Source organism: Onychostoma macrolepis, chromosome 06 (genome assembly GCF_012432095.1).
Source record: "Onychostoma macrolepis isolate SWU-2019 chromosome 06, ASM1243209v1, whole genome shotgun sequence".
NCBI lineage: Eukaryota > Metazoa > Chordata > Actinopteri > Cypriniformes > Cyprinidae > Onychostoma > Onychostoma macrolepis.
Window position 1 is genome coordinate 10,547,660 of NC_081160.1, and position 22,800 is coordinate 10,570,459.

The 22,800-nt window shown below is 35.8% G+C and overlaps 1 protein-coding gene across 7 annotated transcripts in view; it reads right to left on the bottom strand.

The window, feature by feature from the left end:
- Positions 1–22,800, bottom strand: part of col18a1b (collagen type XVIII alpha 1 chain b) — a 48,023-nt gene that overhangs the window by 5,105 nt on the left and 20,118 nt on the right. For 3 of the 7 annotated variants that reach the window (XM_058779280.1, XM_058779277.1, XM_058779274.1), the window contains exons 2-36: positions 16,810–17,348; positions 15,580–15,684; positions 15,348–15,398; positions 13,248–13,335; positions 11,516–11,562; positions 11,240–11,266; positions 10,938–11,123; positions 10,805–10,831; positions 10,647–10,709; positions 10,231–10,305; positions 7,413–7,448; positions 6,902–7,045; positions 6,744–6,797; positions 6,597–6,641; positions 6,359–6,421; positions 5,459–5,578; positions 5,254–5,322; positions 5,129–5,155; positions 4,916–5,014; positions 4,804–4,839; positions 4,580–4,654; positions 4,443–4,475; positions 4,229–4,264; positions 3,872–3,931; positions 3,307–3,384; positions 3,169–3,204; positions 2,948–3,001; positions 1,500–1,565; positions 1,332–1,397; positions 1,186–1,219; positions 933–986; positions 781–815; positions 559–672; positions 297–462; positions 26–90 (exon numbers count right to left, since the gene is read on the bottom strand). In XM_058779280.1, the coding sequence (XP_058635263.1) occupies positions 26–90; positions 297–462; positions 559–672; positions 781–815; positions 933–986; positions 1,186–1,219; positions 1,332–1,397; positions 1,500–1,565; positions 2,948–3,001; positions 3,169–3,204; positions 3,307–3,384; positions 3,872–3,931; positions 4,229–4,264; positions 4,443–4,475; positions 4,580–4,654; positions 4,804–4,839; positions 4,916–5,014; positions 5,129–5,155; positions 5,254–5,322; positions 5,459–5,578; positions 6,359–6,421; positions 6,597–6,641; positions 6,744–6,797; positions 6,902–7,045; positions 7,413–7,448; positions 10,231–10,305; positions 10,647–10,709; positions 10,805–10,831; positions 10,938–11,123; positions 11,240–11,266; positions 11,516–11,562; positions 13,248–13,335; positions 15,348–15,398; positions 15,580–15,684; positions 16,810–17,348 (2,873 nt within the window). Of the gene's footprint in view, positions 1–25; positions 91–296; positions 463–558; positions 673–780; positions 816–932; positions 987–1,185; positions 1,220–1,331; positions 1,398–1,499; positions 1,566–2,947; positions 3,002–3,168; positions 3,205–3,306; positions 3,385–3,871; positions 3,932–4,228; positions 4,265–4,442; positions 4,476–4,579; positions 4,655–4,803; positions 4,840–4,915; positions 5,015–5,128; positions 5,156–5,253; positions 5,323–5,458; positions 5,579–6,358; positions 6,422–6,596; positions 6,642–6,743; positions 6,798–6,901; positions 7,046–7,412; positions 7,449–10,230; positions 10,306–10,646; positions 10,710–10,804; positions 10,832–10,937; positions 11,124–11,239; positions 11,267–11,515; positions 11,563–13,247; positions 13,336–15,347; positions 15,399–15,579; positions 15,685–16,809; positions 17,352–22,800 lie in introns of all 7 variants that reach the window. The other 4 variants (XM_058779278.1, XM_058779276.1, XM_058779273.1 and 1 more) reach the window with 2 other exon arrangements.

Sequence of the window (22,800 nt, forward strand, 5' to 3'; positions counted from 1 at the left end):
TAAATAGTGTTTAGTGTAAACTCACCCCAGTTAAATGTCCAGGAGGTCCAGGAGGTCCAGGGGGTCCAGGAGGCCCAGGAATGCTGATTGCTAAAGGGTCAAGGTGTTAAAATAAAAAGGCAAACTCGTTTTATTTATCAGCTTTTGCATTTATTGGATAGGAAATTTGAGAGAAGACTGGAAAAAGGTAGAGAAAATAAATTAGATCAGGACATGAAACAGGTCAGGTTCAAATCTGCATCCCTCGGCACCCAAAATATCTTTCACGTGTGAGTGGCTGTGTGTAAATTCCTTACTTTGTGAGGGTCGGTGTGCACCTGGCAGCAATGATCCCGGGGGTCCAGGTGGACCTGGTGGGCCAGGACTACCTGGTCGACCATCATAACCGATTCCTGGGGCTCCAGGAGGCCCTGGGGGCCCTGGACGTCCTGGAGGCCCACTAATAGATTCTCCTCTAGGGCCCTATAACAAAAAAACCCCAAAAAACATTTAGTCAACAAGAAGAAAGAATGGTTGACTCAGAATCTAAAAAGCATTGTTTCACGTCTGTGCTGTCACCGGTAGTCCAGGTCTTCCGGATGGACCTTGTGCTCCACTATGATGAGGGTCATAGTAACCTGCTCCTGGTTCTCCCTTCTGTCCTTTAGGACCAAGCTCCCCTTTCATCTCATGCTACAGCATAACATATTACAAAATCAAGTACAATTTCCATGTGCTGCACATATTCAGCAGAACATTACATGTAAACAGGAAACTTGTATAAATTTGGAATCATCATACCTTAAATGCATAAATGTCAAAGGTGGTAGTGAGACCTATTACAGACAATGTTGACATTCAAATCATGTTCACATTTTGTAGTTTAGAAAAAAAAAAGATATTCACTGAATCTTTATTCAACTATTTCTATAAAAAGGCTTGATGTGTCATACCTGGCAAGCCAGGGATGCCAGGTGTTCCTCTTTCACCCTTGTCACCTTTGATAGCTGAGGTAATGAAATTTGAGGTATATTTACATTTACTCAGTTAGCAGATGCTTTTATCCAAAGTAATAAACAAATTCTTTGGCATAAGAGCACACATCGCAAACAAATATTCTTATACACATATTCATTCTAAATTAAACTGGAATGTGATAACACCAGATATGGATTGGAAAATGACAAATCAGATTTATTTACTCACCATAGGGTGATCTTGAGCTGCCGTCATCATAACCCTTAAGGTAGATCAAAGTAAATATTGTGAGGCAGTACAAATACTATTTTTATAACAAATAAACCCACAAGATATGAGGTACTTGTATATTCTTAAAAACATTAATTACTTACATCATATCGTCCCACAGAAACTGGAGGTCCTGGAGGCCCAGGCGGCCCAGGCGGCCCAGGGGGTCCCTAAAACCAGTTTAAAATCTGTAGTATTGTATATAGTATAATGTACACTTCTGTAGTAACAATTAAAACAAATTAAATGGTATTAAGTTGTTTATTACTTACCTGATATCCATATCCTCCAGCTGAATCACCTTTCTCTCCTTTTTTACCATTTAGTCCAGGACGACCCTTTTGATTAAGAATATTGTAAGATCAATAATATACCAAATTATGAACTCATAAAAATAATAATATTCAATAAAAAATTTAATAAAATAGAAAATAAATTAGCTGCAAGCAACAATTATCAGGGTTTAGGCATCTTAGTTAAGCTCATATTTTTCAAGGTATTAAGCATCTTTTTGATATTTAGCATGCGAGAAAGAAAGAAGTAGGACAAAGACACTACATTCAAAAATTCAAGCTGATTGGACTAATGATCCCACAGTGACATTTTTATGTTTGTCTGGTGCCTAGACTGACACATACAAACAATTGCATTATTAAATCAATGTATTACAAAAAATCTTACTGTGTTACTGACCATTTAAGTAATGGTGACCATGCTCATTATTTTTTTATTTTGGCTGGGAATGACCATGCTGAATTACAGTTAAACGTGATTTTGATAACTAATGGGACTCCATAGAATTTTCTGTACTAGGTTAATTCAGAGTGAACAAATGATTATTAAACCATTATGAGTTGACACTCTAGCTGCTCCCTGTTTTACTACTTAGAGGTGGGCAATATGACAAAAAGCTTTACCATCATCTAAGTAATGTTCAATCAAAAGCTTTACCACAATATATGTAATTTTCAACCACAATAAGAAAAGATATCACAGTATAGTAATTCTGTCTGAAATCAGAGACATTACTAAATGAAATTAAAAGCATACCCCATATTGCTCAACATTGTCAGTAAATGACCGCTAATTAAATTTGTAAAATGTTTAACTTGTCTCAGACTCTCATCTGGCTATTTTATCTTCATTGCTGCTTTTTGAGAATGGTTTACTCCTACTTAGAACAAAACTGACTTATCTCTATTCTTGAATGTTCAGGCATGTGACCGAACAACAGAATTTTCTGACTTTTCACCTGTGGTATCTTTACTTTACTTTGTTGTCTGTACAGAGTTCCTGGACAGAAATTCATATTTGACACTGCCATAAAAACACACAATAAACAGTATACGTACACTCATATATCTATAAAACACACATTATCCTCATAAAAAAAAAAAAAAACAATCATGTTTTCATTAATACCTTTTGATAAATTATTTATTAAATTGAATAATTATATAATTATATATATTATAATTGTATGTAATAAGTATATAATTGTTTTACAACAAATGCATATGTTAATTTAAAGTAAATAAAAATCAATTAATAAAAAATAATGTTTAATAATTATACTTTTTATTTGGAGACAACTATATGTTTAGATGAATTATACTGGCTAATGTGTTGCTACTGACAGTCACTGCAAAAGTCTATGATAAAATCTTTCTTCAATGTAAAATTATATAACATCTTGTTGGATTTGATTAGAGTTACTCACTGGTCTGCCTGGAAAACCTATTTCTCCTTTTGGTCCGGGTGGCCCAACTGGTCCCTAATGAGTAAAAAATATACCAACATATAATCTATAACATATACTCTTGAAATATCAGCAGTGTTAATAATGATCAATGCATTTCTTAATAATAGGGAGATTTTGCAGGTAAAAATAGAGCTTTTCTGTGTGGTATACCCCAGCGGGACAAAAAGCCTAAAACTCACCAAAGGCCCCTCTGGTCCTGAAAGTCCTGCTTCACCCTAATATAGATAGTAACTACATCAATTGTCTAACAATGCTATGGATGCTTAAAAGTTCTGATCTAAACTCATCTATCTGAATGAAAGCCGCAGGTCTCTCACCAGCTGTCCAGCCAGCCACTCCATGGAAATGTATTTATCTCTGGAGTCTAAGATCAGGCCAGGTTCACCCTTTTGACCCTAAAGAAAAAAGAACAAAACCATATTCAGTGTGAGAGGATGAAAAATGCTCATTGAATAAAGGTAATATCTTCTAGACACTGCTGTTCCCCTATACGTATATACAGCTCTAGAAAAAATTAAGAGACCACTGCAAAATGATCAGTTTCTCTAGTTTTACTATTTATAGGTATGGGTTAAATTAACATTAAAGAGTAAATTTAAAATTTTTGTTTCATTCTACTGACAACATTTTTCCCAAATTCCAAACATGTTGTCATTTGGAGCATTAATTTGCAGAAAATGACAACTAGTCGAAATAACAAAAAGTATTTTCAGACCTCAAATAATGCAAAGAAAACAAGTTCATATTAATTTTTAAACAACACAGTACTAATGTTTTAACTTATGAAGAGTTCAGAATATTTGGTGGAATACCCCTGATTTTTAATAGATTTTCTAAAGTTTATTTTCATCATAAAGTTTTACCAAAACATACATGTATTACCTTGATAGAGTCTCCTGGTAGTCCAGGTTCACCCTGATCACCTTTTGGACCCATTGGTCCCTTTAAAGATATAAAACAAAATGCAATATAAAAGATTTTTCACTTCTCACAGTCTTAAAGTTTAAATCTCCTGCTTTAACTTAAACCAATTTTTAGAGTGCAGACCAATCATTGTAATTTTTGAACATATATAGGTCTTGGCACCTAAATAGCTGGGAGAACACGATGAATGCATTGATTGATCTTTAAGTTTAAAATTAAAATTGAAATAAAAGATGCAGATGTGGTAGAATTTGATGTTATCCAAAATATTAAATACTAGACTTACAACAAAATTACAAGTCATTAAAAACTTACAGGGAATCCTGCCTGACCAGCTATACCAGGTGTACCCTAATAAAACAAGAACAAAACACAATGCGCTTTGAATGTGGTTCTATATGCATTATAATATGCAAATAGTAAATCATAATTACACAGGATATTCTGTATTGAACTGCATGATATTTTACATAATCAAATTAATAAAGAGCAACTATTATAATGACTATTATTTATCAGTTCCTTTCACCTGTGGTCCAGGGCTTCCATATTCTCCATTTGTCTGAAATTAAATGTCATTCAAGTCATTGTTTGTTGTAAAGGAGCAGTAAAATGTTACAGAGTTATACAATGTCCTTTGAGGGTTTACTGTATTATAACACTTACACTGCCATTAATATAGATGACTTGTCCTGGAGGACCTGGTGGCCCTGGAGGCCCTACTGCACGACCAGGATCACCCTAAAGACAAATATATTATAAATCTATTGCTTAGGTCCACAGAATAGTTGCAGTGTTGAACTGGATTGAATACTACTGTTGCTGAAGGTTGAGTGAACCAGCAATAGAGATCCTACATCTAAGCTAAGTGTCTTCAGATGAATACTTACTTTTTCACCTTTCCATCCTCTTTCCCCCTTTAGCCCCTGTAAAAAAGAAATTATTTAAAATTACAATATTGCTGTTCAAAGCTGATCTTCATGCTAGTGATCTTTCACTCACTATTTTTCCTGGAAAGCCATCTAACCCTGGCATTCCCTCTCGTCCTCTTTGACCTTCTTGACCTTTCTGACCTGGAATACCTGGTAAACCAGCTTTTCCCTGCAGAGTTTCAAGAAAAGAGAATTAACTTTTCTCCCAGGTAGGTGTAATGTACATTGTAATTTGTAACTTGGATATCCCATTATAAACATTATAAACAAGTCATAGTCTCACTGGTAGTCCAGGTATCCCCTGAGGTCCCTTTAGAGGAAAAAAACAAACAAACAAAAAAAAACAGGGATGAGGTGGAATAAGCACTGTGTTGCTGTGATGATAATGTGACAGCAGTTTATAGTTACCTGTGGACCTGGTGGCCCCACGACTCCTGGAACGTATTGAAGATCAACTTCTTTTTCTTTCCCACCAGTCTGAAAACACAGTGGATATGGCAGATCAAGTTCTAGGCCTCCAAGAGGCACAACATCCTGTGACTGCATGGCCCTTGTGATAGTCCTGAGATTTAAAGCCTTGAAGGTTCTGAACTTCAAAGATTAAGTAATTTACAGTAATTTGGAAGGCAGGTCCAGGGGGTCCAGGTGGTCCTGCAGGTCCCTGAGGTCCCATAGGCCCAGGCGGCCCTGCCATGCCTTCTGGTCCTGGGATTCCTGATGAACCCTGTGGACCCTAAAGAGAAGGGAATGGGAAAGTATTCAAAAAAAAAAAAAAAAGCTTAATGTCTTTAGTTGACTAAATTGAAGACTTATAGGTAATATGCCTTGTTTACAACATTGTGCAAGGTGCTCTTATTGTAATCTGCCAACAATATATTATAAACTTAAAGATCAGTTAAAATCATTTGTTAGAGTCAGGTTTATGAACAATCCGAACAATCACAATTTCGACACAGCGAAATACACCATACTAAAGTCTCATTTGCTAAAATCATGACTTAGCCAATTTTATATGCACTCCGAACAACTTAAAAAAAGTTTTGAAGCTTCGCAAAGCAGTGTTTTGAATGTATCCATTAACAGCAGCTGCAGCAGCAGTGTATAAATATCTCAGACCAATTACAATAATTTGCCATATCCATTGCCATGCAAGTTTATTTAGAAAGTTGTCATGAACTACAGTAAATACCACTCAAGAAAACAGTGTAATGCAGGTTATGTGAGCAGTCCTCAATTGTCACAGTGTTGTAAAAATAAATGCATGAAAATGACAAGCAAGCCTCACACAAGAGCTAAAAACATAAGTAGAAGAGTCAAACAGAAAGTTGGCATTGGCTAAAGCACAAGTCTGATTTGATCAATTCACTAGCCCTCACTGACTGGTAGGTGAAATTTTGATGATGAAAAGTTGTCTGTAGTGAACTAAAAATAACACTTTCATTCATCAGTCAAGTTCTTGTGACACACCAAACCCAATTCAGTTAGTTTGTAGTCATGCATGATTTTAGAATACCTGTGGGACACTAGTCTCCCAGGAAGGAAACCAATTGGAGAAAAAAGAGAAAGCAGAGCTTTGCTACAGGAGAAAAAAAAAAAATATAGTGAAGATTAAGTTCCCAATGAAAAAAGCTCCATAGATAGAAATGTCCGAGATATGTGAATGTCTGACTTTCAGTTATACAGTATTTCAGTATTCTGTGATCACATCTTCACATCTAATTTATTAAACATGCTAGCATCACTTTTCTTACCTTTTCCCCTGCAACTCCAGGTAAGCCAAGATCACCACAGTCTCCCTAAAAGAGAGAGAAAAAATAAATATATTTTTTAAAATTTTAATATCATTTAAAAAATTAAAATCATATTAAATTCATTTAAAAAATCATATTAATATTTACCTTTTGGCCTGGAGGACCAGGAGGACCAGGTTTTCCAGGTCGACCTGGGGGCCCCTGAATCATAATAAAGAGAATAATAATAATAAAAAAAACACAAACAAAATTCTTCTAAATGTTTTAAAATAAATGGGATTAATTAAGAGGGGACAATTTCTTACAGGATGCCCAGGGAACCCATTTTGTCCAGGGGGACCAGTGGGGCCAGCTTCAAAAGGTTCTAATTCTGATTCAGTTGGCCAGTCTGGTCCTGGTGGCCCAGGCGGCCCAGGAGGCCCAGGAAGACCAGGATGACAACATAAATGCTGAAAAGATGAGAACATATTGAACTTTAACTCCAAAATGAAATTATACAGCCAAACACAACAGCAGCAGATCTGGTGAATTTATTAGGATATTCAGTAGAGTAAAATAAAATACAATTGTTTTAGGAAAAGTGTTTTTTACATAATTAAAAATACAGTACTTATATTTTTATAATATGATGTTTGACGTGGTGTGGTAATCATAGTGAAATGGTTTTGAAAGGGCAAAGTTACATTGGGAAATGCAAAGTTAGTTTGTTGCCAAGATAGTATAGTATAGTACATATACACTATAAAAACATAAATAATTACTAATAATAAGAAGAATGTTTTCAAATAGGCTAGTTAAAACATTGTTAAAACATACCGGCAATGATCCAGAACCCTCCATATCCATATATGTCTGAAGGGAGAACATTAGAAAACACATATGTTTTAGCTCATTCAACAGGTTTCATGGTAGTTTCCATACTGTAACAATTGATCATTTTCAGCAAAAGGAAACTCAAGAAAACAACTTTTAAAAATAAAACTGTATTCACATCACCACGTCTTTGTTTTTTGTGTCACTACAAAAATGTTGGTGAACTTAGCAGTAATGACTTTATGAACTACTTCACTTCCAAGATCGATACTATCAGAGATAAAATTGTATCCCTGCAGCCGTCAGCTACAGTATCGCATCAGATAGCGCACTATAGACCCCCTGAGGAACAATTCCACTCATTCTCTACTGTGGGAGAGGAAGAATTGTATAAACTTGTTAAATCATCTAAACCAACAACATGTATGTTAGACCCGATTCCATCTAAACTATGCTTCCAGAAGTCATAGATCCTCTTTTGGCTATTATTAATTCATCATTGTCATTAGGATATGTCCCCAAAACCTTCAAATTGGCTGTTATTAAGCCTCTCATTAAAAAACCACAACTTGACCCCAAAGATCTAGTTAATTACAGACCGATCTCAAATCTCCCTTTTCTGTCAAAGATACTAGAAAAGGTAGTATCCTCACAATTATATTCCTTCCTAGAGAAAAATGATATCTGTGAGGAATTCCAGTCAGGATTTAGATCGTATCATAGTATTGAGACTGCTCTCATTAGAGTTACAAATGACCTGCTTCTATCATCTGATCGTGGTTGTATCTCTTTATTAGTTCTACTGGATCTTAGCGCCATGCTCGACACTATCGACCACAACATTCTTTTGAATAGACTACAAAACTTTGTTGGCATTAGTGGAAGTGCCTTAGCATGGTTCAAATCGCATTACTTATCTGACCGCCATCAGTTCGTAGCAGTGAATGAAGAGGTATCATATCGATCACAAGTGCAGTATGGAGTACCTCAAGGCTCAGTACTAGGGCCGTTACTTTTCACGCCTATATGTTACCCTTGGGAGATATTATCAGGAGACATGGTGTTAGCTATCACTGTTATGCTGATGATACTCAGCTCTATATTTCTTCGCGCCCGGTGAAACACACCAAATTGAGAAACTAACGGAATGCATAGTCGATATAAAAACTGGATGACGAGTAATTTTTACTGCTAAATTCTGAAAAACAGAGGTGTTAATTATCGGACCTAAAACCCCACATGTAACCTAGAACATTATCTAACACTTGACGGCTGCTCTGTCAATTCTTCTTCATCAGTCAGGAACCTAGGTGTGCTGTTCGATAGCAATCTGTCATTTGAAAGCCATGTTTCTAGCATCTGTAAAACTGCATTTTTCATCTCAAAAGCATATCTAAATTGCGACCAATGCTCTCAACGTCAAATGCAGAAATGTTAATTCATGCTTATGACCTCAAGGTTAGACTATTGTAATGCTTTATTGGGTGGTTGTTGTGCATGCTTGATCAACAAACTACAGTTAGTCCAAAATGCAGCAGCTAGAGTCCTTACTAGAACCAGGAAATATGACCATATTAGCCCGGTTCTGTCAACACTGCACTGGCTCCCTATCAAGCATCGGATAGATTTTAAAATCTTGTTAATTACTTATAAAGCCCTGAATGGTTTAGCTCCTCAGTACTTGAGCGAGCTCTTATCGCATTATAGTCCTCCACGTCCGCTGCGTTCTCAAAACTCCGGCCGTTTGATAATACCTAGAATATCAAAATCGACTGCGGGCGGCAGATCCTTTTCCTATTTAGCACCCAAACTCTGGAACAGTCTACCTAACACTGTTCGGGAGGCAGACACACTCTGTCAGTTTAAATCTAGATTAAAGACCCATCTCTTTAGCCTGGCTTACACATAACACATTAATACGCTTCTATTATTCAAATCTGTTAAAGGATTGTTAGGCTGCATTAATTAGATCAACCGAACCGGAACACTCCCCATAACACACAATGTACTCGTTACATCGTAAGTTGAATGGCATCTGCGCTAATGTTTGTCTGTTTCTTTCCTAGTCTGTTTCTCGGTCCGTGTCCGATCAGATGGTGGGTCGGCGCCGGAGGTGATGTCTGCGGCCCTGATCGCCGGTGGAGACCAGGACGCCCGGATGACCCCCAGAGATATATCCCCAGATATATCAACCAAAAATAACAAAATAACTAAAATATAATAAACTACATAATACTACTATTGTTAGAAATTGCAACAAAATTAAAATAGAAATATAAACTTTTGAACTGCGGGTTTCGTCTGGTCAGAGGAGAACTGGCCCCCCGACTGAGCCTGGTTTCTCCCAAGGTTTTTTCTCCATTCTGTCACAGAGGAGTTTTGGTTCCTTGCCGCTGTCGCCTCTGGCTTGCTCAGTTGGGGACACTTAATCTCTAGCGATTATCGCCGATTTGATTGCACAGATACTATTTAAACTAAACTGAGCTAGACAATGACATCTCTGAATTCAATAATGAAATGCCTTTAACTGAAAATTGAGTGTTTAATCTTATCATTATACATTACTGACACTCTATCCTCCAATTTGATACTGTTAAGTGCTTTGACACAATCTGTATTGTAAAAGCGCTATATAAATAATGGTGACTTGACTTGACTTGACTTGTGCCTCTCTGCTACATGTATGATTTCAGAAAACAGCTTTCACATGAATTGTGTGAAATGTGTGAATGTGCCCATAATTCACAATAGGCTCTCAGTAGTTCCTTCACACATTTTAGCTCCAAGCACATAGACCTGCACTAGATGTATTAATACTCACAGTCCTGTCTGAGATCGAGGGTCCAGGTGGCCCAGGTGGGCCTCTAGGGCCTGGATGTCCTTCCCCTTTCTGTCCCTAGAAATACAAAAAGATTTAATTTATTAGTCCATACAAAGACATTGGTGAAAAATTGTAATTTTCCCAGTGTGCCTAATAATGTTCTGCCTTCAAACCCTCAAAGGGCTTCTTCTGTTTTCTTGGTTCAAACATGTCTTGCCAAAATTTTGTTCAAAAATGATTTTTCACCTCCAAGATATCTTTAACCTCACTATAAGTGTAATGACTATCAATGCCTGACACCCATATTCTAAATGTTCTTTTCCTGGTTTAACGTATAATGTGTAGTAAGGTCAATAAAAATAATTAATAATCAATAAAAATCAATAATTATTGAAAATTCTGATTTTGCAAACCACCTTCTGTCCTTTAGGTCCTGTAGTACCAGGGGGTCCTTGAAAACCTCGAGGTCCTTCAGAGCCCTGAATAGTAACACCAAATGAGAATGAAGAAGTAATAAACAAAATCTTAGTAAATATTCAAACATTGTCCAGAAAAGTCTGTCCAGAAAACTCACAGGTTTGCCGTCCTGCCCTGGTTCACCCTATAAAACATCAAAATTATGTTTCTCAATATTTATGACTCAACTTTTTGGAAATAATATTCATATTAACAGTATTAAAAGGCTAGGGGATGTTCATGTTACTCACTGGCTCCCCCTGTGGGCCCTCTGGACCTGGTGGGCCCATTAGACCCTGTACCCTCTCCACCTTTATATCCCCTGTGTTTGTCACATTTGTTACTGGACCCTGGGGTCCAGCTGGTCCAGGTGGACCAGGTGGTCCTGGAGGCCCAGGATCACCTTTGGGGCCAGGATATCCAGACCCAATACTACCCTATACAGAAAAATGGGCAATGTGTTCATCAACCTAGCCAACATCTGGAAGTCATTATCCAATCACTGCACTGGTGAAAGGTGTATGTGTGTACCACTAAAATAAATCTTGTTTACCTTAATTTCTTTCTCTTCACGATTGCCCTGGGGAAGCAAAAGGAAAAAAAGGAAATCCTGTCACACCTGATTAGGACACAGCGTAAAGCAAATTTATGTATGATTTACTATGCAAATTGCATATCCTCATCCAACTAAAAAACATAATCTGCAGGCTATTTACTTTAACCTTTTCTGTTTAGACATTATAGTAAGCTGTCTGCTAGCATCCCATTAATGCAACAATCATTTAATATGTTTGATTATAAAATAACCCAAAACAGAACTGTACTGTACCTTCTCTTCACCTGTGCTGGAGAGTGTGGCTGAATCAGGTTTTGACTCTGTGAATGTCAAAGCAGCATTTAATGTTAAAACTAAGACTAGGCCTTTAAAATTGAAGGCAGATTAGTGCCATCTGCTGGGAGTAATGAAAGAAAAAAACAAAACAAAACAAACATATGTAATAATCTAGTTGTTTTTTAGACATAAATACTTATATATGACCCTAATTTTACAGTCAAACCTGAACACAGAGGACATTTTGTTTCACATAACATCAGAATTCAGTAAAAATGATTAGGAATGCTAGGTCTGATCTGATTTCAACCTCATATTTGAGTCTTCTGTATCTATTTTGCCATTGTTACAGCCACCCCACTTCATCTGTGTGTGTACAATAGTGTGCTGTGTGTGTCTGTGAGTGTGTGTAAGTGAGTGTGCATTTGAGTTAATGTGTCGGTTTTGTACTCTTGATGTTTTGCTGTCCATTTTTTTTTTTACTGCACTGTAGCTGATTAATTGATTTTATTTCACACATTTGCAAAAACTTGTTACAGTCACACCAGTTCATATAAGTGTGTCTATTTTGCACTCATTATATTTTAGAGTGTCACCCCTTCATCGGTGTGCTTTTGTTTGCATCATGTTTGATTTTGTACGACCAAAATATTCTCTGAGTTTTTTTCTTTTTCGTATTTCCCATTCATATGTCGGTCATTTTTGACTGCGAATGAGCCTAATGTGACTTTATTTATTTATTTATTTATTTATTGACCCTTTAACATATCCAAATCATGTCCATGATTTTTTTGTGTTCACATAGCTAATGCGACAAAAGTCACAAAGTGTCATTCCATTTCTATGAAGTGAAAAAATTTAAAATTTCAAAACATAAAAAGAGGCACAGAGGGTTAAAATGTGCACTTTGTAATAATTTAAAATGAAAGGTTTTACTGTACAGTACATTTTAAATTACTTAATAGCCTAATCTTTTTTTCCTACTTACATGGGTAAAATGGGTAAAACAAATTGAATTTAATATACATTTAAGGAGATAAACTTAATTTCTTTTTCACAATTACATCCACATTAACAATGATAAAACCCTTTGAAACCTATAAATGTAGTAGCTATTCATTCATTCATTCATGCATGCATCCATGTATATAAAGTGAATACAATAAACATAATAATTAAAAGAGGAGAGCTTATGGCCTGCCTGTTTAATTAGAATTACAACAAATATTTGCTCTAAATGAAAACAGATATTGTGAAATATTATTTCAATTTACATTATTTTTTATATTCCCTGTGTTGGCAAAGCTTAATTTTCAGTGAAGGTTTGTATATTGACATTGATGTTTCCATTAAGAACCTTTAACATTCATAGAACCTTTCCATTGCACACAAGGTTCTGTATAAATACTGTCCACAAGATGGCATTGCAGCATTATCATTGCATTCAGTTTGAAGCGATTTCTGTCTGCATGCCTATTTTGGCATCATATTTTGTGAGCTCTTACATAGGTTGTCCAAAATTCAGAGATTTCACAATTTTCAAATTCATGTATGTGCCAAAGTCAGGACTAAAAACAGAAAAACAGTTCCCTGTGTAAGCATCATTAATACTGAACATTAATTACACTTTCTAAAAACATTCTATAAATTCAGTTCTATAAAGTTCCAGTTTATTTGTACTCTTGTCTAGCATTAATCAAAAACTTTATCAAATAGCAATTGCACAGACCTGTAGCTTTCTGATGGTCATCTGTGCCCAACTTAGGCTTATGCCCTGGAGAAGCAGGTTGTGGAGGCATGGGCGGCAGAACATAACCCTTTGAAATAGAAAACACACTTAACTGTTATCTACAGAGCAGGTTTCTTCAAGACAGTTTTAAAAAGTAATGTCACACTTAGTAATGATAACATCTACTTCAGGTTATTTTGTCTTAAAGGGTTAGTTCACCCAAAAATGAAAATTCTGTCATTAATTACTCACCGTCATGTCGGTCCAAACCCGTAAGACCTTCGTTCATCTTCAGAACACAAATTAAGATATTTTTTGATGGAATCTAAGAGCTCTCTGACCCTCCATAGACAGCAAGGGTAAACCACGATCAAGGCACAGAAATTTAGCAAGGACATCGTAAAACAGTCCATCTGACATCAGGGGTTCAACCGTAATTTTACAAAGCTACAAGAATATTTTTTGTGCAAAGAAAACAATAATAACATAATTTATTCAACAATTCTCCCCGAGTTACCGTCTTCCACCATTTTGGAGAGTACCCCAGAATGTAATCAATGTAATCAGCGTTGTTTACATTCAGCATTTGCATGCTTTCTGCTGAACGTAAATAACGCTGATTACGTTGATGTTATTATTGTTTTCTTTGCGCACAAAAAGTATTCTTGCTGCTTTGTAAAATTACGGCTGAACCCCTGATTGTCAGTCCTCTGTAGTGCGTGTCATGTGTTCCCGCCTCTTGTTTCCTTATTTGGTCATGTTCCTGTCCTTGTTCTGTGTGATTATTAGTTTATTTAGTTCCTGCCTGTTTAGTTAGTTTTCGTCTGGTCTACTCGTTATTCCCCGGTGTTCCTGTCTGTGTTTACCTTGCCTTGTCGTGCCCTGATGTCATCATTAAAGACTATTATTTGAAGTTTATCCTCCTCCCTGTGTTCCTCGTTCCTCCCTGCTGTGTGCACCATGACACTGTTACATGGACTATTTTACCGATGACCTTGCTAGGTTTCTGTGTCTTGATCGTAGTAGTATCCTGTCTATAAAGGGTTAGAGAGCTCTCAGATTTCATCAAAAATATCTAAATTTGCGTTCCGGAGATAAACAAAGGTTTTAAGGTTTGGAACGTTATGAGGGTGAGTAATTAATGACAGAATTTTCATTTTTGGTTGAACTAACCCTTTAATAATTCCACAGTACAATACATTAAGCATTGTAAGTGCTTTCTATGCCACTAAAAATCAGTTCAACCAACAACGAATTTGGCATTTAAGTAGTGATGTATGTGACCTCCCGAGATGTTGCCCCAAACAATAGATAAAAATAGCCTCTCTTCCTGAAATTCTGGAATTACCTATAAACAAGGGACCCATCATTACAAAATTCTATACTTTAAAAGCAATAATAGTAATAGTAATGTGTTATTTCATCTATAATAAGTAATTATTATCCAAAACATTACAAAAACCTCTTAGGTTCTTAGTAGTTCTCTGGGAGGTATGAAAAAATAGTAGTTACTAATTTTTTAATCTGTCCCACTTTATATTAGGTGTCTATGTACTTAATAAAATACGGAATTATTAAATACAGTGTACCTATTATGTTCATGTTGCATTGCAAAACACTTATGCTGCTACTGAGGTGGGATATGAGTACAGTTACGGGCAGGTTCGGTGGTAGAGGTTTAAGGGGTAGAGGTCGGGTCAACAGTGTAAATATAGATGTAATTACAGGACAAGACAATTTAAAATATGTATGTACACAATAAGTGCATTGTAGCAAATATTAATATAAATGTAAGTACATAGTATTTAAGGACATATATAAACTGCATCCCTTTAATCAGTTTCTTGTTAGTTAATAGTAGTGTTAACAGTTACTCATTTGTTCCTTTATCCTTATTCATTAATGATGGTATTCTAAAGTGTTATCTTTTAAGTTAACATCTGATAGCCACATCACAGTGCAATATGCCAGAAGCAGTGTTGTAGTAAGTATTGTAAGTATCAATATATGAAACCACAAATTTAATTTATAATTTTTTTTTTGCCAGAACACTGTATTTTTGTCAGATACATACAATAACTAATGTCCAAAAATACCTACTAAATCCATTTCCACTCTGTCATCTATTCCACTTCCATTTTCTCCAGAACCCTACAAATAATGAAAAGCAAGCATTAACTAGCATTTAGTTAGTAAGCCATCAAGATATTAAAATGGAGAAAGATTAAGAGTAATTTCTGTTGTGTACTATACTGTAAACAATACATTTAAAAAAACTGCCAAAAAATTTAGATATAAGAATGACACAGTCTTAAGATTATTTGCAGCTTACGTCATAGTCATCATCATCATCATCATCATCATCAGCATCAGCATCATTACAACGACGCTCTGCAGCTCGTGGGTTTCCAACCACCCTTAACTCTGAGATCATGCCCTAAAAAAAATAGGTCAACATCAACATCAGAGTTATTAAGATCAGTCAGCATATCAGCTGTAGTTGTTTATGAACCTAAATGTAATTCTCCTGGACGGATGGATGTATAGATACAGTAGTAATACCATATTGGTCTGGGACAATTGACTGATCAATTGATCATTTGTCAGACAGACAAACATACATGGTAACACTTTAGGGTCCAATTCTCACTATTAACTAGTTGCTTATTAGCTTGCCTATTATACTAGCTATTTATTAGTCTCAGCCTCAGACGTCATGCCCACGGACCGTTGGCTGAGCATCTGATGCATATAGTTTCGAAGTCGTCATAGGATTGGTTGAATTATACAGGATTTCCGGGAGACATGTGTGTCGAGTTCTTTAATGTTCTGCCTGGAAACAAAGATGCCATGACGTCAAACCCCCTCACGAAAGAAGAAAGCCGTCGTGTTTACAACGACGAGAGCTTATTAGGATCAACTAAACACTGGATTTTCAAAAGTACACTTTAAGAAATGCTGGGTTAAATACAACCCAGTGCTGGGTAAAATATGGACAAACCCAGCAATTGGGTTAAATGTTTAACCCAACTTTCTGGGCAGTAAACCAATCGCTGGGTTCGTCCATATTTTACCCAGCGCTAGGTTGTATTTAACCCAGAATTTTTTAGAGTGTATGTGAAATATTCAAAGTTTGCGGCATAGAATCTTTAAAATATGTCAGAGAGTTTTACACACCGGTCTGTTATTGTGGCAACATTTCCACGTCCTGAAACGTGACGCTGAACAAAACGAACTGTGATTGGTTGTTTGACATGTCGGTCAAACGGCCTCATGTGCGGGCCTTGGCAATGAAAGCTGCCATGGATTCCAGACCTTCAGCCGTCAGTCTGAAGGTCTGGCTATGCGAGACTAGCTGTTAATTACTTATAAAGCATATATTCTGCATGACCATATTCTACATCCTACCCAATACCTAAACTTAACAACTGCCTTATTAACTATTAATAAGCACCAAATTAGCAGTTTATTGAGGCAAAAGTCATAGTTAATGGTTTGTTAAAAGCGAGAATTGGACCTTAAAATAAAGTGTGACCAACATACAGAGTACTTTTAGACATACTTGATATTTGTCTGGGTCATCAGCTCCACTTTGTCCAACAAAGATCTTGGAGTTTGCCTCCAGCTCCAAGTCATCAGGTGAGCGCACAAACTTTACCACCTTGGGCTCAGATTCACAGTCCTCGTAGAAAGACACCTGGTCCAGACTAACAGCGAGAGAGAAACGGCTCCACTCTTGTGGCTTGTGTTCCACCTCAAAGCTGGCCACCTCTTGAGATGTATCTGAATCAGGCTCTGTGTAATAAAAAATAACCTTTCTTTTGCCATCCTCCACTGCTGAGAGCTTGACCCCGATGTACATGATCTTTTGATTGGAGTCGGTGATGGAGAAGAGGACTCCAGCGTCTTCAGAATTGGGTTTCAAATGGAAGACAAGAGAGAAGTCTCGGTAGAAGGGTGTGGGAAGGTGGGCACGTGCCATCTGTTCTGTGTTGGTATCCTTTGTGAAGAGGTAAGCAGTTTGTCCATTTGGGCCTGTAACCCGGGTGATGTCTTCAGGTGGAGAGTTTCCAATTATTTGCAGCAGGGAGATTCCACTCTCTGCTATGATAAAAAAAATAATGGAAATCAGTACAGTAGTTGAAATGAATGTAGTGTTTGGTGATGTTGCATTTAAAAATATATTAAGTGAAAATTAAATTAATTTAGTTATTACTGAAATTTTAATTTGCAATTGAAATATTCAAAAGATTCAGTTCTTACTGGTGCCTAAAATAGCATGTGTCTTTTAGAAAAAGGGCCAGTTATTATATAATCTTTGCAATACATGTAAAGTGAAATTGCACTGTTCAAGAAAATCAACTGGTTCAGCCTCATAAATCAACATGCTGCAGCCTCTAGGGACTGACAAAAATGGTGACTGGTGATTATTGCCATGTCTACAGAAGCTTGGGGAAAACAGACACAGTGGAATAATTCTTCACAGTGTACATTACAGTAAGTCCTGAGAGAATCAGACTAAATTTAGCATACTAATATGTGAAATTTTGCTTTCTCAGGGTTGATGATGAAGTATAGGGAGACCGTTGATCAGAAATTTAATGGTCTAGGTCTTGTAAAAACCTGACTGTTCTTTAATGTAAATGTTTTAACTAGGTCACCCTTGTGAAAAATGTTATATTTAACTTTTATATTAAATAGAATTGGTTGAACTTAAGATAACTTTTTTTTGACTTAAGTCTATTTTTATGCAATACAGTATGTACTTTACAGTAATAAGTGCACTTTAAAGCATAACAAAACATTATCAAAACAATGATTAAAAATGTACTTTTAGGTAAAACTATTAATTTGACATTATTACAAAGTGCACTTTTTAAAAGTGTAATTAAGTGTGTTAAAAATGAACATGTTACTCTCTTTAATGACAGCACAAGTAATTATTTCTTTTTCATTATACATCATAAATTCAGCGTAAATTTGTCACACTCCTAAAATTGTATATAGTAAAATGTAATGATAATGACTGTTTATTATTTTATTTTTTTTAACTTATTTACAACTTTTTACCAAAATAAACAGAAAATTGTTTGTATTACTCATGGAGAAAGAAGTGAATTTGGAAAATGAAATAAACTACCTGTAAGAATCTATAATCTGCCTCGACCCGGCTTCCACTCCACAATATGTTTGATCATGCTCATTTCCCAAAATGGCTTAATTATTATAGAGAAGAAGAAAGTCAACAGTTATGTTGTTTGTAGACCATTTGGGATGATCACATCCTGAGCAAATGGTGACCAATTGTAGAATGGGAGCAGGTGTGGTACACTGAGAACCACCTCAGACAAAGGGGTGTCAGAACTTAATTAACATACAGACTACAGCTGTTACAACAGAAGCAACTTCATTTACATGAAGGGTAGTAAACTGAAAATGTATAAAAGGTTTAAACATAGGATGTTCTGGGTTCATTCCGACTCTGCTGAACCCAAGGTACTACATGTGCTTTGTCACTGCTATGCTGCAATAAACATCTTCATCGAGATCTTCAACGTCCTCGTCACTTTTTCTTACAACCATTTTTAAACTATAGTGGCATTTTATTTTAGTAATATTATATTATCTGCAAGTACAGTGTTTAAAAATATGAAGACAAGTGCACATTCAAAACAATTACAGTAAGTGCACTATTTTTTTCAAAAGGACAACAGTTCTGAATTGTTATAAAATAAAATAAACACCTATAAATACCTTATTATTTCAATCATACAGCTCTCAACCATTACTCCAACATATGCTACTAAGGTTTTCTACATTCTACATCTATACTTGTGTGTACTGTTGTAAATTCTTGCTTAAGAAAAGATGGGTAGGCAGATTTGGGCTGAACCAAGCTAACACTTCTGACTGTGGGAACGGCATGTCTAATTCTAGGCTCATGTTTCAACGGCAATGGCAGCTTAGTGGCTTTTCCATACTACACCATGATTCTCATTTGACACGGCTGTCCAGTCGCTCACCCACTCAGCCAGCATTCATTTCATTCCTGTGTTGTGCTGTCATCTTCTTTCAAAACACTCACACAGGGGATTCTGGGAGTTTAGTTGGCCCATTATCTAGTCCAGATGTGTCCACTTGCTCCTGGATCCTACCTCACAATATCAACTCTAATACAAGCCACTTGTAAATCACAATAAAGGTGGAGCCACTGGAACCACCATAAAGTTCAGACAGCAAATTACACTATAAGTGAGAGTGCATCATGTTATTGCAATGTCATTCAAAAATGATTTCTCAAAAAGCCAAGACACAAGACATTATAAATTAAGTAAGTGATAAAAACATCGGTAACACTTTCTATGAAGCCCATATTTATAATACAATATAAGGGTATTCTTAAGGCATTATAATGAATGCACAATGCATTATAAAAAACCTTATAATATGTTATATCATCTTATGAATATTCATAAGAACAGTTTTAATGTATTATAATCAAAGTTTATAGAAATACATAGACCGTTCACTCCTATACTTATGAATGGGAGAAACTGCAAAGTGCAATATAGCGGGATAGTCTCGCCTTCTAAATGAAAGAGCCAATCGTTGATTGGTAAAGTCATTGCGTCACTGCAGCAGCCATCAGAAGCTCCGGTTCCCATAGAAACCTGAGGCTGGACCACTGATCTATATATATGATATTCTCTATTATCAGTTTTCTGGACCAGCCGATGCGCATGCACAGTCATAAGCGTGTTGGAACTACACATGCGCATTGGTTGATCTAGCCTGAAAAATAAGCTTTTTAAATGCTATTTGAGCATAAGAAACAACATTCATGGGGCAGTTCATTTCAGATTTTGTTGCTGATTTGAAATATGTAATTTAATCGCGAGTTCAGCGAGCAGTTTTTGAGATTTTTGAGATTCCCCATTCATTTAGTTGGTCTTGCTTGAGCTGCCTGGAGGTTTTGCAAATATGGCGGCCGAGTGAACAGACTTTCCTTGAAAGGGACTTTTTTAAAATAATATTTACTTATTTGTGGTTTTAGCTTTTAAGAGTATGATGATTTATAACACACAGTGAACATGTTGTATCCACTTAAGTTACAATGGATTATATTTCTCATAGTTATAATGTATAAGTCTCATATTTTGCCATCTTTCTTATGCTACTTTACTTAAAGCAATCAAAGACCACTTATAAGTATAGTAATAATAATAATAATAATAATATTTTTTTCTCAAACAGCCATATGATCAGATAACAGATCAGATCAGATTTGCTTTGAACTATTTTTATTGTAATATCAGTTTGATTATTTTGCTAGTACCCCTTAGAAAGCTGTTGATAAGTAACTCTGCAACTACATGTCAACTAGCAGTCATTGGAGTATTAGTAGTATGTCTGCTAAATATATGCTAACACTTTATTTTGATGGTTCCCCAACAGACAAACTGACTATAAGTAACTATGCAAGTACGTCAACGTCATTCTACCTACCCTAACCTTAACTTAAGCCTACTAATACTCTAATGAGAGTTAGTTGACATGTAGTTGCAAAGTTGCTTATAGTCAATAGACTAAGGGGACCATCAAAATAAAATGTAACCTAACATATAAACATTGCATTTTTTTTAAGTTGAAATTATTAACTAGCTCACATCAAAATTAATATTAGCCTCACAGGGAACACTCAAATAACACTCCACACCTATTTACAAGATGTAGAAAGATACTGTGCAGATCTTAAATAAACAATGTCAAGGTATACAGTCCATTATAAATGTAAAAGTAGATTTAATATGTAAATAATATAAATAATCATAATCTTAAAAGTTATAACCTCAAATGCATAAACAATGTATTATAATTGTTGTTATGATTATTTATAAGATGATATAACATATTATAAGGTTTTTTATAATGCATTATGCATTCATTATAAAGCCTTAAGAATGCCCTTATAATGTATTATAAATATGGGCTTCATAGAAAGTGTTACCAAAACATCTAATCGATACACAGCTTAACTGCCACACAAATTTGATAAACCATATTTCAAAGGTGTAAACATAAGCAAGACATCTTTTCAAAACATGATTACAAAGGAAATTATATTTAAAGCACTGGTGAACGTTCATTCTGAACTACTTGAATTATCTATCTACAATTAAACAATAAATAACATGTGCAGTACTGCAGCACATGTAAACATGCTGATGAATAAATCGTCCCTTGGGCAGCAGTTTTTGGCCATCTGTTCCAGACACTCTCCCACATGCGTATACATCCTACAGCAGTGATAAGACGTGACTAAACAAAATAAAATTTTATGATAGTGACATAACAAAATAATCAAATTTGATGATAATAACACTGTAAACATAAAAAAATGCAAGTCTCCTAAAAGTTCTGTTAACTCTGTTTCCTTCAAATTGTTAGCTAAAATGCCTTCTGCCAGGAATTGTCTTTATATATAGCTATTTTTTCTTAATGGTTGTAAGTCTACTGACAGCTGGATAGGTAAATGGGAGTTAAATGAATGAGATGGAAACCAGAGGATCCTGTTAACTGATACCTCCTTGACTCACAAGAGACCTAATTAGGACAAACTTTCCCTTCAAAAAATTATCTGAGCCCCTATACTTCCCAAGAGATAAGACAAAGAGTAACTCAAGGAAATGACCAGCATGAAACAGCTGCCAATAATAATAATTCAGCTCTTTTTAAACACTGTCTAACAACTTATATTGAAGAAATTGAGGGTAAATAAAGAAAAACTAACATAACATACTGGCCTAACATACTGGAATGCAAAATGGCCTAAATCCAAAAAGAATGCACTGAAACAAATTAACACCTGTTAAATGATGAAGTCTGGATGCAGTACCAGATGTGTAGCAAAAAAAACCCTCTTACAGCATGGTTTGCACGATACTCTTTAATATGTTCTTTGGCAGTTGCTTGCCTCTGAGAACTCTGCGGTTTTCATGGTGCTTTCTCCAAGACCACAGTGATAGATCAAAACGCCAACCTTATTAATTATCACAGTGCGATCCCAGAGCTGGTCATAAATATGAAAGGACATTAAATGATCAAGGAAGACTTTGTGTCAGATAAGAATTGCTCTCCCCCCACAACAGATCTTCACAACTGTCTTCACAATGAATCCTTTTTTTCTATCAATCTCCCAGCATTTCTTGCACATCATCTCGAAAAAAAAAAGAAGAAGAAAAAAAGAAAAGAAAAAGTCCCTCATAGCTAAAAATAAAGCCATTTAAATCTTATCATGGATTCTCTGCTGTGTGTCTCGTCACACATTTTCAGAGGGAACCTTGTTATAACCAACATGCAAAGAAAGTTCTTTGTCTTATTAATAACACAGAGACACAATAATCTGCCTCTTTGTCCAAGTGTTACTCTCCAACAAATGTGGCTGAGGTCATCCACCACAACTCACACATATGCATGTAGATGGTGGTCAAACTGGGTTGTGTTTGACAAGAATGCTGATTCAGCATGGTAAAAAATCAGTTTTATTGTGATA